Source organism: Chlorocebus sabaeus, chromosome 21 (assembly GCF_047675955.1).
Source record: "Chlorocebus sabaeus isolate Y175 chromosome 21, mChlSab1.0.hap1, whole genome shotgun sequence".
Lineage (NCBI taxonomy): Eukaryota > Metazoa > Chordata > Mammalia > Primates > Cercopithecidae > Chlorocebus > Chlorocebus sabaeus.
In genome coordinates this window covers 101,700,042-101,719,482 of record NC_132924.1, presented here as the reverse complement: position 1 = coordinate 101,719,482, position 19,441 = coordinate 101,700,042, and the positions used below count along the sequence as shown (strand labels likewise).

At 47.7% G+C, this 19,441-nt stretch overlaps 1 protein-coding gene and 1 non-coding gene across 7 annotated transcripts in view; both read right to left on the bottom strand.

The window, feature by feature from the left end:
* The window catches only part of CCDC136 (coiled-coil domain containing 136), a 31,175-nt gene extending 29,680 nt beyond the window's left edge, over nt 1–1,495 (bottom strand). For 2 of the 6 annotated variants that reach the window (XM_007982847.3, XM_007982845.3), the window contains exons 1-2: nt 1,036–1,493; nt 137–244 (exon numbers count right to left, since the gene is read on the bottom strand). In XM_007982847.3, the coding sequence (XP_007981038.3) occupies nt 137–244; nt 1,036–1,093 (166 nt within the window). In that variant the 5' untranslated portion in view covers nt 1,094–1,493. Of the gene's footprint in view, nt 1–136; nt 245–1,035 lie in introns of all 6 variants that reach the window. The other 4 variants (XM_038004404.2, XM_038004402.2, XM_073009321.1 and 1 more) reach the window with 4 other exon arrangements.
* A 7,718-nt stretch (nt 1,496–9,213) lies between these two features.
* TRNAP-AGG (transfer RNA proline (anticodon AGG)) lies at nt 9,214–9,285 on the bottom strand. The gene has a single exon. It is a non-coding gene; the product is annotated as a tRNA-Pro (tRNA).
* Between the last annotated feature and the right edge of the window lie 10,156 nt (nt 9,286–19,441).

Below are 19,441 nucleotides of genomic sequence, written 5' to 3'. Positions count from 1 at the left end.
GCTGCAGGAAGAGGGGCTAAGATGAACTGAGGGAAGGGCTGTGTCCTGGCTTAGAGGCCTGGGGGTCAAAAGGCGGAAGGAAGGGAATTAAGGGAGGAGGGGAAGGGAAAGAAAGAAGCCTTCTGGGAAAACTCACCCTCCATAGCTTGCATCCCTCGTCGTTCCAGGGACCCCCAGCGTTGGCCCTTCTTCCTCTCACAGCCCTCGGAAGCCTCATAGGAGCCTAGAGTGGTCACTGTGGGTCCTGAGAGCATGGAGAAAGGAAGGGCTGGGGGATGGGGGACTGGCTGCGGGCTGGGGTGCAAAGAAGGGGACATGCCTTCCAGCTCCTCGGGGCTCTGGGATCTGTAATCCCAGTGGAGGTGCCTGACTCACTCTCCCGTCTCTGCGACTCCTCTCTCTCCGCCACCTCTCAAGCTCTGCCTGCGCAGACCCCAGTCCTGCCGCCCAGCCTCCTCAGAACCCCCTGTTCCAGGCCCCTCTTGCTTGCACAGAAAGAAAGAGGGGGTGTGCGTATTTAGTCCAGGGAGACAGGGAGGAGAGGGGCAAGACAGAAAGAGGGCGGGAGCCAGTGAAGAAGAGGCTGAAAGGGTGAGGTGGCCTACGGAGGGAGGGAGGAGTGGGGGGCGTGTGGGAAGGGGTAGGGCAACGACCGCTCCCCTCCCCTCCCCTCCCCTCCCCTCTCATTCTCTCGCTGGACCTTGCCCACCCCACCCTCGCCCCGTGCTCAGGAATGTCCGGGGCTGCAGGAGGTGCGGGGTCTGGAGCCCAGAAGGCTGGAAGCACCGTCGGACTGGAGTGGAGAGACGCGCTGGGGAGGGACCACCAGACAGGATGCGGCCGGTGCGCTGAAGCCCCAGCCCCAGGCCAGAAAGATGGAGACCGGGCCCCGGTGGAGGCCAGGATGGAGGGCGGAAGACTTTGGGCGGAGAAAGGGGAGCCGCGGAGGCCGGGAGCACCTGGGGGTCTGGAGGGAGGAGGGATGGAGGAGAGAAAGGAGGGGCGGTGTAGAGGTGAGGGAGGGGCGGCTCTGACCTGGTCCCGGGCAGCTCCAGCCCGCGGCTCCTGCGCCGGCTCCGGCGCCCGCCTCCATGACCGCTCCCGCCGCCGCCTTACGCCTCCCGGAGCAGAAGCCGCAGCCGCGAGCCCGGGGACCCGAGCCGGGTGCGCAGGAAGGAGGGAGGGCGGGAGAGGGGGCGGGGCCTGGCCGGGCCTCCTGACACCGCCCCCCGCCGCTCGCCGCCGCCCGGAAGCCCTCCCAGCACTCGGGAGCTCCGAGCCGGTGCAGGGGCGGTTTGGGAGGGTGAGCGCGACCCCGGATACGCCCCCAGTCTCTCCCCGAGGCAGCGCGGGGAGCTGCGGGGCCCGGACAGTGTCGGGAGCTCCTAGGCTTAAGGCTGTCCCAAGAGGGAGGAGCGAGATCCCCTGGTTCTGGCAGCGGGTCCCCCCTGGGGTCTGCTGTGCGCAGGGACCCTTCTGCACCAGGTGTCAGGGCCCGGTCATGCTCAGCAATGGGGACAGCAAAGGACGAGGTGGGACTGTTTCCTCTAAGCGCGCAGACACGCGCGCCCCTCCCTCCTTCCCTCCCCCGCCCGGCCGGCACCCCCACCAAGCAGTCGGCGCGGACTCCGGCCTCAGGCCCTGCTCAGCCCTGCCCGGTGGCCCCTTGGCAGCCTGGGGGCCGGAGGAGGGAAGTCGAGGCCCAGATGGGCGAACGGCAGGGCCCTGACCTTTCCGCTTTCCGCGACCCCCTACCGAACCAGGGCCAGGGACCCTCTTAGGGGGGCCCTCCGGTGGCCCCACCAAGCCTTAGGGCCCGAAGACCCCCTCTCCTCCGCCCTGCCTTCCCTTCCGGTCCCACACCAGATGGGCTGTGAGCCACGCCCCCACTGTAGCCCGCGAGAGTGGGCACGACTGATGTTCACTCTCGTGGAAGGGAGATTTGGAAGCCCAGGGGGCTTATTTCACGTCTTCCACCGTTTTTTTATTCAAGCTATGTCCACTGGGTGCCGGCTTTTGAAGAGGCAGTTCTCACATCTCGGCAGGTCTCAGCAAGGATAGAAGTGGGTACAGTTCGGAACAGGGGCTCCCCAGCACATCCAGGAAATGGCTGGGAGATTCCTAAGCCAGGGACACACGCAGATCCCTTCTCTAGCACATTCACTCACAGGTCGAGGGCTAGTATTGTCTGCGTTCCCCACGCTGCAGGAAAGGGGTCCGGATCCAGACCTCAAGAGAGGGTTCTTGAATCTCATGCAAGAAAGAATTCAGGGCAAGTCTGTAGAATAAGGTAAAAGCAAGTTTATTAGGAAAGTGAAGGAATAAAGAATGGCTACTCCATAGACAAAGCAGCCCCAAGGGCTGCTGTTTGCCCATTTTTATGGTTATTTCTTGATGATATGCTAAATAAGGGGTGGATTATTCATGACGCCCCCTTTTAGACAATATAGGGTAACTTCCTGCCGTTGCCATGGCATTTGTAAACTGTCATGGCACTGGTAGGAGTGTAGCAGTGAGGGTGACCTCTTGGTCACCAAAGATCTGCCATCTTGGTTTTGGTGGATTTTGGCTGGCTTCTTTATTGCAAGCTGTTTTATCATCAAGGTCTTTATGGCCTGTGTCTTGTGCCAACCTCCTATCTCATCCTGTGACTTAGAATTCCTTAAACGTCTGGGAATGCAGCCCAGTAGGCCTCAGCCTCATTTTACCCAGCTCCTATTCAAGATAGAGTTGCTCTGGCTCAAACACCTCTGACATCCCACAGACTTCCACGTCCACAAGCCATTCCTGTTCCACAGGAAGGAAGCCCTTCTTTGTCTAGACTTCCCCTACTTTTCAGCTGGGGGTCACCTCCAGGTGGCCTTCTCTGACTGGTACCCCTACTAGGCACTTCCGTGGCGCTCGTCCCTGTCTGTCTGTCTGTAACAGCACCAGGACCTCTTGGTTGTCCAGGCTCTGCCCAGTTTCTTGAATGTTATGGGGATCTCAGTTATCTTTGTATCTCCAGCATCTGACCGAGTTTCTGACACAGGATAAATGAGTTAAAGGTCGATCTCCCAGATACCCAGTTAATGCCCTATCTTATCATTTAACGTGATTTCATATGTGTGGTGTTAAATGTTGCCTATTAATGATGATATTGTCTATAAGTCTTTCTCCCTCCCCCCACTCCTTGCTCCTTTTTTCTTCCTCTGCCTCTCTCATTATCTCAGCAGAGAGACAATGAGCAGAGACCAAGGATGTTTCCTTTGCTTCCCAGATGACAGGATTCTACTCCAGATCCTGTGGCCAAGGTGACACAGTTGCGGGGAAAGTTGAATAAGCCCACCCAGACCCCTTCTTCAGAGGGTTTACTGCATGCAGACACCAAGGCTGTCCAGATGTGGGGAGCAGAGCATTTGTCAGGGGTGGTAGAAAGGAGCTGCACTGGGGGCTTGAGGGATGCAGTGCTCCAGGAACTGGCAAAGACTAGTTCTGGAAGCTTACTGGCTGTTCTTTCTGCCCAGTGCAGCTCCTCATGGTTCTGCCTCCGCCAGCAGGGTCACGTTAACAGTTGGCCTTGACTGCTGACCTCTTGGTGAATGGAGGGAGGCACAGCAGGGAAATTGTCCACGGTGACATCCAAGGTTCAAGCTCTCCTCAGGGAGCTCTGATCCTGAGTATTAAGACTTATCTCTCCCTGGCTTCTGGCATGCAGGTCACCTTTCACCCTTGATTTGGCCAAGAGAACATTCAAGGGAGACCTGAACCAGTCTATTTTCAGGAGCCAAACTTGGTCAAACCCTGGCCAGACCAGTACCGGGTTGAGGGAGAGGGGCAGTTAAAAGGTGGGAGAAAAGAGCTTAAGAACTATGAGGGAGGTGGACTGTGGTCCAGAAATGCATCTCTGAGGGGCCAGGAGTGGTGGGCATGTCAGCAAGGTGATCAACCTAGGGGGATGATCTGAATTAATCCCTGTAATCCCTGGACTCAGGGCTCAGCCTCCCTCCTAATCTCATCCCAGGAGATCATCCTCTTTGAGGACTGATGTAGCCATTTATCCCCCTTTACCCTTATTTCTAAATGCCTAGATCCTTTCATTAAAAAGAAAAAAAATATGAGTATTCGAAACATGCAAAAAGTATGGTAAACAGAATAACGTAACAAATAACCATGCACACAGAACTGAAATCCTACAACCAGTCAGATCTTGCCATGTTTGATTCGAGGTAGCCGTCTATTTATGGTTTTCCAGTTTTACCTGTATGTATGTTTTACCTTTTACGAATGTATCTACCAACAATACATAATTGTGACTTGTGTGTTTTAGGAATTTATCTAAATAGTGTTATGTTGTACGCATTCTTCTGCAAACTCTTTTTTGTTTATTTATCTATGTTGTTTCATATAGCTCCAGTTTATGAATTTTAACTACTGAATACTGTTTCATTGTTTGAATACACTGCAATTTATCCATTTTTCTGCTAATTGACATTTTGACTGTTTCCAGTTTTCCATATTAAAAACAATGCTGCACTTGACAATTTCATGAGTTCTCCTAGGATGGATACCTAGAAGTGGAATTTCTGGGTCATAGGTAGGTGCATCTTAAATTTCACTAGCCATTGCCAAATTGCTCTATAATATAGTTAGACCAATTTAAACACCACTAACAGTGGCTTTATTTATTTTATTTATCCCCTGGCCCCCACTTATTTGGAAGTTACACATTCTATTTCTACTCTTTTAGTGATTACCTCTTTATATATTTCTAAACATTCTTACTTAGGTCTACGGTGAATCAATATCACTATACTTTTCTGAATAATAGAAAGATCTTAGAACATGCTAACTCTGTTCTTCTTTCCCCACCATCTCCCATATTTCTATCTAGTATTTTAGTTTCCCCTTCTTTCTAACCCCAGGAAGCGTCCTCCTCACCATTATCACCACCACCACCACCATCTTTATCATCATCATCTGTCTCAAGGCTTGATTAGATCTACTAACATATTTATAAATTTCTCTGCTCACCATTCCTTCTTATTTCCGTTTCCCTCTTATAAAATCTACCCTTTGTGACATTTCAGTGTAAGTCTTTGAGGGGTCAGCACTCCCAGTTAATATCTTAAAATGTCTTTATTTCATGCCCTTTTAATGGAAATTTGGTAGGCATCAAATTCTAGGTGACAGTTATTTTCTCTTAGCCTTTTGAAGATGTTTTTCCCTATAATCTTTTGCTGGTAATAAGTGACAAAGTTTTTCTCTATAATTAAAAACAATAAGTCTTGTCTTTTCTTCCTTCCTTCCTTCCCTCCTTCCTTCCTTCCTTTCTTTTTTTTTTTTTTTTTTTTGAGGTGTCTCGCTCTGTCACCCAGATTGGAGTGCAGTGGCGTGATCTCAGCTCACTGCAACCTCTGCCTCCTGGGTTCAAGCGATTCTTCAGTCTCAGCCTCCCAAGTAGCTGGGATTACAGGTGGGTGCCACCACACCCAGCTAATTTTTGTATTTTTAGTAGAGACAGGGTTTCACCATGTTGGCCAGTCTGGTCTTGAACTCGTGACCTCAGGTGATCCACCCACCTCGGCCTCCCAAAGTGCTGGGATTACAAGCATGAGCCACCATACCTGGTTGAAAAAATAAGTCTTTTCTCTAATATTTTGTTTTCCATTCTTTTTTTCCCCTATAATCAATATCCTGTTGCTAGAAGTGAGCTGCAAATATAATTGTTATCTTTGTAGGCAGACAGGCATTTTTCTTTCCGGTTGTTTTAAGGTTTTTCTCAGGTGTGGTGGCTCATGCCTATAATCCTAGTACCTTGGGAAGATGGCTTGAGCCCAGGAGTTTGAGATCAGTCTGGGCAACATGGCAAGACTCTGTCTCTATAAAAATAAAAAAATAACTCCAGCCTGGGCGACAAAGCAAGACTCCATCTCAAAATAAATAAACAAATAATTAGCTAGATGTGACGGCACACATTTGTAGTTCTACCTGCTTAGGAGGCTGAGGTGGAAGAATTGCTTGGGCCTAGGAGTTTGAGGCTTCAGTGAGCTATGATCATACTACAGCAATCTAGCCTGGGCAATAGAGTGAGACCCTGTCTCAAAAAAAAAAAAAAGACTTTTCTCTTTCTTCAGTATCCTGCAGTTTCTCCACAGTGTTTCAGAGCTCAGGACTCTTCAACCTGAGGACTGTGTCTTTCTTCCATTAAAATTCTCAACCATTATCTATTGGAATATTGTATTTTCCCCATTCTCTCAGTCACATTCAGGAACTCCTATTAGATATATATTAGTCTGTCTCATTCTTTCACTCATGTTTTTTTAGCTATTCTTTCGTATTTTCTATCTTATCACTTTCCGACTTTTTCAGATTTTGAATGATTTCATCAGCTCTCTTTTCCAGTTCACTTATTCTCTCTTTGCCTGAGTCTAATAATCTCCTGTTTAATGCATCACTGAGTCTTTAATGTCTTCTTTGTTATTAAGTATAATTTTCCAGTGCTAAGAGTCATTAATTTCAGTGGTTATGTCTTTCATTTCTTCATGTTGTATTTGATTTTTTTCCCTATGGTTTATTTTCTTGTCTTTAATTCTTCTACATATATTTCTTATATAATGTTTTTCATGTTGTTCTATCATGTATAGTTCTTGGAGTGCTCTCCTGTTTGCGGTGTCCACCAACCCTTCCTTATGATGAATTGCTTCCTTGTCTAGTTTTGTTTCTTCTTAGCTGAACCTGTGGCTAGAATCACCCCAAAAGCAGGAATTCCACAAGGGAGTGTCCCAAACTATTCTGAAATGGGGCTGGTTGAGATTCCAAAAACACCAAGTGGTAAACATCAGGGGATTGGTCCAAAGCATTTATTAGGGGAATGTACATACAAAGTGAGCTGCCGTGGATCCTCAAGGCAGAGAGCAAGACAAGGGATGTTCTACATAGGTGTGTCCACAATGAGGGAGCTGGGTTATGAAGTTTAAATGAGGGTTTCAGGAATTTGACTGGGGACAGGGCTAGCTTCTATATGTTTAGCAACATGGTTTGTCCTTCAGTGTTTTCAGCAACAACCTAAACACCTTTATCAGTGCCTGTGAATGTTCAAGGCCCTAGCTTGGGTTCAAGCCTATAGGGAAAAACATTTCAGCTGGCTGGGTCACAGAGCACTTAAAGCATTCTGTATCTCTCTGGACAGAGGGAAAAGCAGGGAAAGTCTGTAATATTTAATATTATACAAGTCCATAATTTTTATTGTGAGCTCTTCTTCAGCACATTTTGGGTTTTTGTAATTTTGATGGGTTGGTTGGTTGGCTGGTTTTGGTGGGAGTCCTATATGCCCTTGTTATATGAAAATAGTCTTATAGAACTCTTTTTGCTTCTGTGTGGCTATGTGGTAGTCCTAAGGATTTCAAGCGTCATAAACCAAGTTTATATTTAATTTCTCACTTGGATTCAACACCATGAAAACAGAAATCCAGATACAATACTTGGTCAGACTTAGAACATCAATTTCTCAGGGTTGACTTGTATTTCCACCCCTTTTCTCTGCTTCCTTGCTGGTTTTTAGTCCACTTTTCTTTTCTTTTCTTTTTCTTTCTTTTCAGAGACAGGGTCTGGCTGTGTTGCCCAGGCTGGAGTGCAGTGATGTGATCATGGCTTATTGTGGCCCCAACCTCCCAGGCTCAAGTGATGCTCCCACCTCAGCCTCTGAAGTAGCTGGGACTGCAGTGCACACCACCACACCTGGCTAATTTTTAAAATTTATTTTTTGTAGAGAAGGGGTTTTGCTGTGTTGCCCAGGCTGGTATCAAACTCGTAGGCTCAAGTGAGCACCCCGCCTCAGCCTCCCAAAATGTTGGGATAGCAGGTGTGAGCCACCGTGCTCAGCCTTTAATCTTCTTTTCACGAACAAGATGGATCTTTTATATTCTGAGCTTTATGAAGGGGGTTTGGCTTTGGCTCCCTGCCTCTGGCAGGTAAGGCCACATATCCTACAGCTGGAAGCATTGAGACACAGCTCCAGATATCTTACTGTGTGTGACATCTACAATAGGCCATTGTGACATCCTTCTCCCCCCGCCCCCCATTTTTTTTTGGCCTGCTAGCCCTTCTTTCCTTTGTTTCTTCTTTCTTTCTCTTTCTTCCCTCCCTTCCTTCCTTCCTTCCTTCCTTCCTTCCTTCCTTCCTTCCTTCCTTCCTTCCTTCCTTCCTTCCTTCCTCTCTTTTCTTTCTTTTCTTTCTTTCTTTCTCTCTTTCTCTCTCTCTCTCTCTTTCTTTCTTTCTTTCGATGGAGTCCCGCTCTGTTGCCCAGGCTGGAGTGGTGCCATCTTGGCTCACTGCAACCTCCGCCTCCTGGGTTCAAGCGATTCTCCTGCCTCAGCCTCCCAAATAGCTGGGATTACAGGTGCATACCACCATGCCCAGCTAATTTTTGTATTTTTAGTAGAGATTGGGTTTCGCCTTGTTGGTCATGCTGGTCTCGAACTCCTGACCTCAGGTGATCCACCCACCTCGGCCTCCCAAAGTGCTGGGATTACAGGCATGAGCCACTGGCCCGGCTTTTTTTGTTTGTTTTTTACACTCCTTCTTTAATCCTGATAGCTGATAATTTCCTTTATTAAAAAAAAGTTGGGATTGTACCATTTTAATTTTTGAATTCCATTTTATCCAACATCCCTGTGTGTGTTTGGGGGCACTGGATAAAGGGATAGCTACCTTATTCCAGTCTTTCATGTTGCCAGAAGTTCCCCTTTAGATTCTCTTTATCTGTAACATGATTCCTAGCAATCCCTGCATCTTTAGGCTGCGTTTCAGTTTCTGATTTCATCCTCCCAACAACTCTGAGAAATAAGTTTCAAGACTCAGAACTGTAACTGTCGTCCTAGCTTTTGGACTTTGAGTCCAGTGCATTTCGTAGCTTGGGTTTTATGTTGAGAGCTTGCCTGATCCTGACCTCCAGCTCTGGCCCAGCCCGCTCCTTGTCGTGATCTCTCTGACAGGCTGTCTTTCTGCCAAATAAAATGCAGGCCAGCCAGATGCTCTGCCAGTCCTCTCCTGCTCAGTTTGGCCCCAGTGGAAATAATGGGGTAAGTATAGTTCATGGCAATGAGGCGACTGACTGCCAGCTTGTCCTCAGGGTCCTTTAGCCACACACCATGAGGCTATCTCTTTGCTTCCACCCTAGAAGGGGTAGGTGGTGTATATGTATGTGGCAGTGGAGAATGGACAGAAAAAGCAGGGCTCGTCCGGGATTTGAACCCGGGACCTCTCGCACCCTAAGCGAGAATCATACCCCTAGACCAACGAGCCACAGGCAGTTAGCTCTTGCCAGATGTGCTCTCCCTGCCACATTAGCAGCAGCCACAGCAGCAGTCTGTAGTTCTTAGAACGGGCCTCTCTCCTCCCACTTCCAGGCTGGCTCCAGGCCCAGGCGGCTGCGCTCCAGCAGGCGTTGCTCCTGAGTTCTCTCCTGCTCCTCCCTAGCTCGTTGCGGAGCCACACAGATGCTCCTCTGCCTGGGCCTACAGGCAGGGTCCATTCTTCCCCGTGACCTGCCAGTTACCCTGCCAGGACTCCCAAGCAGAGTTCATGGAGGTCCTGCTGGGGAAGAAGCCAGGCTCCAGGAACCACTACTTCCCTGAGGACCCTCAGGGCTGGTGAGCCCATCTGGGGTCTCTTGCACTCAGTTGAGAGCTACTCTTCTTTCTTACCTCATGATCAGACCACCAGAAAAGCATTCTCCAAACCCTTTAGACTCCCAGGTGAGGACCCAGAAGATTGTCCCAACTTGCTCTTGACTAGGTGATGTTTGCTAAAATCTGCAGTGTCTTCATCTGCTGGTTGGGGAAGGTAACACCTACCCTGTCTACCTTTCAGGGTGAGGATCGCATGAGACAATGTATATGAAAGCACCTTGCGAACTGTAAAGCGCTGTCAAAGGAAACGGGTTATGATGGCAACACGAGGGGGAGAGAAATACATAGTAGGAAAGCTGTCATTTAATGCTTGTTGTGGGCCAGGCACGGTGCTCCCTGCTTTACAGATCTTATTTAACCTTCCAGCAACCTTGTGAGAGCAGCATCACCTCAGTGTAAGATAAACAACTGCCTGAATTCAGCGTATACTTCATGTTTATCAGAATGCTTTAACTTGCCTAAATTCAGCTTATTCACATTTATCTGAATCCTAAGACTGTTTTAAATGCAGTACACACTGCTACCCAGACTTTCTAAAAAACCAGAAATGGGGACTATATCCTGTCAATACCCACACTCCCTCCCCCACAGTAGCCTGCCCTGCACATCCTACCCAGGGAAGCTGCCCAGGAAGGAGCTGCTGGCAGCCTAAGGGTGGCCTAGGTTGGGACGTTCCCCAAAAGAGTGAGGGGGGGGGTGATCACACCTCAGAAACTGGGGACTCGTAGGAGACCCTGATGGGCTTGGTTGGGCTCTCTGTCTTTTGTGCTTCCACCATCCCTGTACACATCCATCGCATCCTGGATTCTTGCTCACTTCCAGAGGGGAGGTCTTTTGTGAGCTGAGAGCTCCACGGGGGCAGATACTGTTTTATTGGTCTTTTGGGTCTCCCCCAGCGTCTGACCCTTGGCAGTACTGCTGACAATACAGGCTATTCCCAGGCATTTCTGTGTGCCCAGCCTTGTGTAAGCACTTTACCAGATTAATCCCACTTAATCCTCATAGCACAACTGTTGTCACAGTCATCACTTAGCACATGTCCGTGGAATGAACGAATGAGTGAAAAAAGAAAATCCTAGGAGTGTGCACAAAAAAATCACTAGTGGCAACAGATATGCAGGTGAGTCCTCACCACTTGGCTTGAAGTAGAAATGGTAACCCTGGAGAAATCTACCATACTCCATCCCTTTTTTTTTTTTTTTTTTTAAGACAAGAGTCTCACTCTGTCACCCAGGCTGGAGTGCAGTGGCACGATCTCAGCTCACTGAAACCTCTGCCTCCCGGGTTCAAGCGATTCTCCCACCTCAGCCTCCCAAGTAGCTAGGATTACGGGTGTGAGCCACTGTGCCCAGCCCACACTCCATCCTTTCAAGCAGGATTCCTACTGAACCAATCCCTCCCTTGGATAGGTGGGAAGAATGGCCCTCACTTTAGAGGATACATTGGCCAGCATTCTTTTGTACTCAGGGGATAAAGTTGCATGATTTCCATCGAAGTATCTGAGCCAGACAACTGGCTCTGCTAACTAATCCAGCCAGAGAGGAAGGCAACAGCTCATCTATTCTCAAACCAAAGAGACTTTTTTGGGTCGCTGTTCCCCAGCTTTAAACTGACTTATAAATAAAAGCGCACGCAACATGTCCTTCCATTACCTCAGCACACATTCCCTAAATTGTTCCTCTTGGTGAGTGTGCCAGAGAGTGATGTTGCTCAAAGCTAGGGCTCCTAGGGGGACTTTGCTGAAGATGTTTCAGAGCTGAGACCAGGGTTGGGTCCTAGCCAGTGCTTCTCTCAGAGGTGCTGTTGGAATTTGGGGCAGGATCATTCTTCTTTGTGTGGCTGATCTGGAGCTGCATCCTGTCCACTGAATACCAGTAATCCCTTCTCCACTGTTGTGATAGCCATGAAACACCCTGCATGCTTCCAAAAGCCTCCTAGATGGTGGAGTCGGCGGAGAGGAGCATGGCCCTGGTGGAAATCCACTGGCACATACCTTGAATTTGCTTCCAGGCTAAAATCACTGTGGCCTTCATCCATGCAGCGGGACTTCAGGCCGTCAGTTGCTCCTTTGTCTCTTAGGGAGAATCATGGCCCTCCCTCCAGGAGCTTCCTCACTCTCCTCCTAGGTGTGAGGATGACTTTTAGGCAGATCCTGTGTCTCCATTTTCACAAGAGCATGTCAGTTCTTCCCTTATCACTTCTCTGGAGAGCCTTATGGGTCAGTATTTAACAGACAACATTGTCACACACATCATCTCAATCACTGTCACTTCCTATATATATAAAGAACAGCAAGAAGCTACCACTGGTTGCCTCTGAGAAGGGTAACTGAGTAGTTGGGAGGCTGGGTGGGAAAGAAACTTCTTTTTCTCTGAATTCCTCTTTTTTTTTTTTTTTTTTTTGAGACGGAGTCTTGCTCTGTCACCCAGGCTAGAGTGCAGTGGCCAGATCTCGGCTCACTGCAAGCTCCGCCTCCCGGGTTCACGCCATTCTCCTGCCTCAGCCTCCCGAGTAGCTGGGACTACAGGCACCCACCACCTTGCCCAGCTAGTTTTTTGTGTTTTTTAGTAGAGACGGGGTTTCACCGTGTTAGCCAGGATGGTCTCGATCTCCTGACCTCGTGATCCGCCCGTCTCGGCCTCCCAAAGTGCTGGGATTACAAGCTTGAGCCACTGCGCCCGGCCCCTCTTCTTCTTCTTCTTTTTTTTTTTTTTAGATAGAGTCTCACTCTGTCTGCCATGCTGGAGTGCAGTGGCAAGATCTCAGCTCACTGCAAACTCCGTCTCCCAGGCTCAAGCAATTCTCCTGCCTCAGCCTCTCAGTAGCTGGGATTACAGGAATGTGTCACCACACCTGGCTAATTTTTGTATTTTTAGTAGAGACGGGGTTTCACTACGTTGACCAGGCTGGTCTTGAACTCCTGACTTCAGGCAATCCACCTGCCTCAGCCTCCCAAAGTGCTGGGATTACAGGCGTGAGCCAACACGCCTGGCCATATGTATATAATTTTTTTTTTTTTTTTTTGAAGAGTGTTTTGCTGTTTCCCAAGCTGGGGTACAGTGGCACAATCTCAGCTCACTGCCACCTCTGCTGGGTTCAAGTGATTCTCATGCCTCAGCCTCCCCAATAGCTGGGATTATAGGCGCATGCCACCACACCCAGCTAATTTTTGTATTTTTAGGGGAGACAGGGTTTCACCGTGTTGGCCAGGCTGGTCTCGAACTCCTGACCTCAAGTGATCTGCCTGCATCAGCCTTCTGAAGTGCTGGGATTACAGGTGTGAGCTACCATGCCTGGCCTGTATATTCTTTTGTACTTTTTGAATTTTGAGCTCAATGCATATGCATATATATGTACACATACTCCATTCAAACCAGAAATTAAATTATTAAAAACTGAACAGAGAGAAGCAATAAGAAGGATAGGGAGGCCGGGCGCGGTGGCTCACGCCTGTAATCCCAGCACTTTGGGAGGCCGAGGCGGGTGGATCATGAGGTCGGGAGATCGAGACCATCCTGGCTAACACGGTGAAACCCCGTCTCTACTAAAAATACAAAAAATTAGCCGGGCGAGGTGGCGGGCGCCTGTAGTCCCAGCTACTCGGAGGCTGAGGCAGGAGAATGGCGTGAACCTGGGAGGCGGAGCTTGCAGTGAGCCAAGATCGCGCCACTGCACTCCAGTCTGGGCAACAAAGTGAGACTCCGTCTCAAAAAAAAAAAAAAAAAAAAAGGATAGGGAGAAATGCATTTTGAGCCTCCAGAGAGCCAAAATTTCCTCTAGATCAGAGCAGCCCAGCAGTACTTGGAGCTCGCCCTAATGGTTTCGAATTGTGCTTTGTGCTGTGTTGAATCCATACTGAGGGGTCAGTACTAGACCCAATCCTGTGCAACTGGTTGTCCTGTCTACTCAAAGATGATGTTGAAGACAATGTTTCCTTTGTGAAGTCCCCAGGGAGGCATTCTTGTCTGTCATAACTCCAAGAACAGTTGGTTTGCATTTTTTCTCTGGACAATTATGTAAATGAGTAGCTGCTAGAAAGCCTGAGGCTGAGTGTGTCGCCTGTCGGTAGCAAGTTCACAGGGTCATCAAATGTCAGTATAATTCCTGACTCTTTAACTCCCCACTGTTGTTTCTCTTTCTTCTGCTTCTACATTTGATTCATTGTTTCTTGTTGTGTCCTATACATTCTTGCAAGTCTCCCTTAAACCACTTTAGGAAAAGGAAGGCATATAAATAAATACACTTCTAATAAGAATAAAAATTTTAAAACCCCTAGCTGGGTACATTGGCTCACACCTGTAATCCCAGCACAGGAGGCTGAGGAGGGAGGATTGCTTGAGGCTGGGAGTTGAAGACCAGCCTGCACAACGTAGTGAGATCTTGTCAGAAGGAAGAAAAGAAGGGAAGGAAGGAAGGAGAAGGGAAGGAAGGAAAGAAGGAAGGAAGGAAGGAAGAAAGGAAGGAAGGAAGGAAGGAAAAGAGAGAAAGAGAAAGAGAGAAAGAAAGAGAAAGAGAGAGAAAGAAAGAAAAAGAGAGAAAAAGAGAAAGAAAGAAAGAGGAAGGAAGGAAGGAAGGAAGGAAGGAAGGAAGGAAGGAAGGAAGGAAGAAAGGGAGGGAGGGAGGGAGGGAGGAAGAGAGGGGGGACCGGGCACGGTGGCTCACACCTGTAATCCCAGCACTTTGGGAGGCCAAGGTGGGCAGATCACGAGGTCAGGAGATCGAGACCATCGTGGCTAACACAGTGAAACCCCATCTCTACTAAACATACAAAAAATTAGCCGGGTGTGGTGGCACATGCCTGTAGTCCCAGCTACTTGGGAGGCTGAGGCAGGAGAATGGGGCGAACCCAGGAGACGGAGCTTGCAGTGAGCTGAGATAGCGCCACTGCACTCCAGCCTGGGTGACAGAGCGAAACTCTCTCAGAGAAAAAAAAAAAAAAAAAGAAAAATAAGAAAGGAAAGGGAGAGAAAGAAAGGAAGAAAGAAGGAGAGAGAGAGAGGAAGGAAGGAAGGAGGAAGGAAAGAGAAAGAGAGGGAGGGAGGCGGGGAGAGAGAGAGGGAGGGAGGGAGGGAAAGAAAGAACAAAAGAAAGAAAAAGAAAGAAAGACCTCCTGAAACTATTCAGAAAATATCCACTTTGGTAGGACTCTCCTTTTTTCTGGACAATCGGAACAAATGGAAAAACAAATTTTCACTTGATTGTATTATATTGGGTTCTGAACATTTGTAAGTCTAAAATCTAAATCAATGGTTGAATCTCAGCTGGAGGGGAAGGGAGTGAGGAAGGAAGGGTTTTGTCTCTCAGGAGTCATTTGGCAATGTCGGGAGACATTTTTGGTTATCATGACTGGGTTGGCAGTGTTAATTTTGGCATCTAGAGGAGAGGGATGCTGTTCAACATCCTACAATGCACAGGACAGCCCCCACGACAAAGAATTATCTGCGATGTCAGTAGTGCCGACGTTGAGAAATCCTGGTCTAAGTGTGTTTCACGTGATCTTCTGTAAAGCCTTAGTGTATTAACATGTTCTAAATTGATAAGGTGATTTTCAGCCTGGGAAGAGCACTGTATATACTAAATGCACCTAAAACACCTCTAGTTTTTATTTTTTATTTTATTTTGGTGTTTTGTTTTGAAACACGGTCTCGCTCTGTTGCCCAGGCTGGAGGGCAGTGGCACGATCTCAGCTCACTGCAACCTCTGCCTCCTGGGTTCGAGCAATTCTCCTACCTCAGCCTCCCAAGTAGCTGGGACTATGCAGCAGCGTGCCACCTTGCGCAGCAAATTTTTGTATTTTTTGGTAAAGACGGGGTTTCACCATGTTGGCCAGGTTGGTGAACTCCTGACCTCAAGTGATCCGCCCACCTTGGCGTCCCAAAGTGCTGGGATTACAGGCGTGAGCCACCGTGCCCAGCCTGCCTCCAGTTTTTATATTTTCTCTTCCTCCTTTACCCCATGCCCCTTCCTCAGAAGCTTGCCTCCTTCTACTCCATAGCTTCCATGACTTGGGAGAATTTTTGTCCGTGGCTTGAGTACCGGTAAGACTGTGCTTGGGTGAGGCTCTTTTTGGTCTGAGCTCCTTGGGGATTGGGTTGCCTCCAGCTTGGGCCCATTGTCTCCCTCTGCTGTTGGGGGAACAGGGTGGGAGGCACTGTCTAGGAAGGTGTGAGGACAGTATTAGGCGGGGCCAAAGACATGGCCACCTAGCCTTGTACACTGGATGTAAAAGGGCCCAGGGTGTCTTGGACCCTCGCCATTTAGCCTCCCATCAGAAACGTTTGCAGAGGTGGGCACCTCAGCAGAGCCCAGCAGACAGTGGAGGCTGGCCTGTTCCACTCAGGCCAGGCTCACACACAATCCATGTGCCCTGCTCAGGGATAGGCACCTTAAGGTGACCTCTGGCCCCTGGTCCTGAAGTCCTGCCCAGGGTAAGGGATGAGCAGCTCTGCTCATCCTGGCTCTGCTGAGGTGCCCACCTCTGCAAACATTTCTGATGGGAGGCTAAATGGCAAGGGTGCAAGATACCCTGGACCCTTTTACACCCAGTGTACAAGGCTAGGTGGCCACATCTTTGGCCCCTCCTAATACTGTCCTCACATCTTCCCAGACAGTGCCCTCCCACCCTGTTCCCCCCATAACTCCGTCTCAAAAAAAAAAAAAAAAAAATGAAGCCTCCATAAAACCCCCAAAAAGAACAAGGTTCAAGGAGCTTCTGGATAGCTGAACACATGGAAGTTCCTGGAGGGTGGCATCTGGAGAGGGCATGGAATCTTCATGCTCCTTCCCACATGCATGCCTCTCCTTATGCATCTCTTCATCTGTATCCTTTATAATACCTGTTAGAATAAACTGGTGTTAAGTGTTTCCCTGAGTTCTGTGAGCTGCTTTAGCAAATTAATTGAACCCACGGAGGGCGTTGTGAGATCCCCTATTTGTAGTCATTCGGTTGGAAGCACAGGTAACAAAACCCAGGAGCTTGTGATTGGAAGCTGAAGGTGAGAGGTGGGAGGTGGAGTTGCGGGGAGGGGTGGGTGGCCGAGCAATGGCAATCTTGGGGACTGAGCCCTCAACCTACAAGATCTGATGCTATCTCCAGGTAGTGCCAGAATAGAACTAAATTAGAGGACACCCAGCTGTGTCTGCTGCAGAACTGATTGTTTGCTTGTTGGTGAGAAATCCCCACACATGTGGTCACAGAAGTCTTCTGTGTTGCTGATCGCTGTGGTGTGACAGCAGAGGAAAATCAGTCTGGGTATTTTCCTAACTCGGTTTACCTCTCTTGTGCTATCTGGGAATCTTCAAAATGATGATACTGAGCAAGTTCCTATCATGAGGGGGTTGGAAAATCCAAAACTATTGGCTCAGATCCTACTGAGGAGATGCTGGAGACAGGAGAGAACTATGTTGTTTTGTGTCAGGTTTCATTGATTTTTCTCCATTCTTTATTCATTTTAAATTTCATTGTTTTATGCTCTGCTTTTTAGTATCTCTCCCTATTTATTTTAGATTTGATTCACTCTTTCAGCTTCTCAAGGCGAAAGTTTAAATTTTAAACATTTTCCAGCATAAATACTTAAAGCTATAAATTTTTCTCTAAGTACTGCTTTAGCTGCCTCCTTCAATTTCCAATACTTTTTTTATTGTTATTCAGCTCAAATTCTTTCAAATTTTCCTTATGATTTCTCTTTTGACTCACAAGGTATTTAGATGTATATTGCTTATTCATAAGCATTTGGGAATTTTCCAGATATCTTTTTGTTATTGATCTATCTGTAAATTCACTGATCCCTTCTTCTGCTGTCCAATCTGCTGTTGAGCCATCCAGTGAATTCTTCATTGGACATGTTGTAGTTTTCAGTTCTGGAATTTCCATTTGTTTATTTTTATTTTTCCCATTCTTCTGTTGAGATCCATTAACTCACGATGATCATCTTTTTCCTTTCAGTTCTTGAATATATTTATATCACTGTTTAAAGATTTTTCGGCTGGTGCCAACTTCTTGGGTCATCTCAGGTTCTGTTTCTACTGACTGCTTTTTCTTTTGGCTATGAGTCATATTTTCCTCTGGGTTTTTTTTTCTTTCACATGCCTTATAATTTTTCATTGTATATTAGACATTGTAGATAGTGAACTTCAGAGACTGGATTATCTTCCATTGAGGAGTGTTGATTTTTGTTCTAATAAGCAGTTAATTTACTAGTTGATCACCTTGAACCTGCTGAGGCTTGGTTTTATCTTTTGCTAGTGTGAGTTAGCTTTGGCTTTGCCCTTACTCTCAGAACAAATATTTAGTCCTGGGATATAGATTTTAGCTCTATGGTGTGCCTTTTGGGAGTTTTAAGTGGAAAGCCCTAAGTGTTTACCCAGACCCTCTGACTTGGGATTCAAATTCAAACTCTACAGTCAAAATCTGTGTAGCTCTTTCAGACCTCCAGTGGTTGTCTTTTACTGGGCTCTTGGAAATTCCTCCATCCAGTTTAGCAGTAAGCCTGTGATTTGAGGGGAGTTTATATGCAGATTTAAAGACTTCGCCTTCTGTGGCTTCCTTCATTCCAGGAAATCTACCTTCAGGTGTTCTGGAGCCCCAAACTGTCTTGTCCTCTGACTCTTCAAGCCAAAAAAGGCTGGGGCTTTCTGCTCAAGTTCTAGCTATCCTGTGCCATTTTTACTCGGGAGTACTCAGGGAAAAAAAACAAAAACAAAAACAAAACAAAAAACAATGTAGACGTTTCTTTTCATTGAAGAGTTGAGTTCCTTTCAGTTTCTGCCTGCTTTGGATACTTTAGGTGTTTTCAAAAAGTTGTTTTCATATTGTGTCCAGTTTACAATGCCTAAGGGTGCATTCATCTAATAAACCTTTCTGCCATTACTGGACCATCCTTTCACTTTTTAACTTATTTATACCTAAAGCGTGTCACATTTAACTCATCTATATATTTATGATCTGCTGAGGTGGAAAAGATTCATTCATAAAGCCTAAAGTATAGTACCGAGTACAAGTGCAGGTGGAACTTGTCACTGGGGTGGGCTGCACAGAAGAGGTCTTTGTGAGGTAGGCTGTGAGGGCTAGGTAAGACTTCAATGAACAGACAGGAGGAAGACTGTGGTGACTTGTTGAGCTGAGGGTAGGGGTGGGCATGAACATGGCGTGAGGACAGTGAACAGACCCGCCTCCCTGGCTGGAGGTCTGAGTAGGAAAGGCACACTCTTTGAGTAGATTCAACGCAAAGAAATGGAGGCAGCCTGGCTCAGGGATGCCCTAGACCTCTAGGCATTGTCAAGTTGCCTAAGTCCTGTTCCATCAAGGCTGTTTACTGATGTGCTTCCAGGGCACTTCCCACTCCCAGCCCTTTCCTCCAGCCCGAGGCTGGTTCCCAGCCTCTCAGGAGAATTAAAATGGGCACCTTCCACAAAGGGGCAGATGAGGTGAGGAAAACTTAACCGATACAGTTGTGCCAGAAGCCAAAACAAAAGGCGTGCCCTTTCTATAGCCCCATTAAAAGAACAGCAAAAAGGTGGAAGCATCTTCAGTGAATATGGGTCAGCACCTCCCAGACCTCAGGGAGTTCACTTCTATTCATTCCAGCACCCAGCATTGCATATCCAGATTATTTGAGCCCAATCTTTTATCCTCTGAAGAACATAATCAGCTTTGGGGCCACAAAAGGTTTAGGTAGTGGTTTAGCGATTTCTAATCCCAAACTTTGTCCTTGGGAGGTTTAGGATTAGTATTGATCATTCACAGAGCCCAAGTGTTTTCAGAGGAGGGG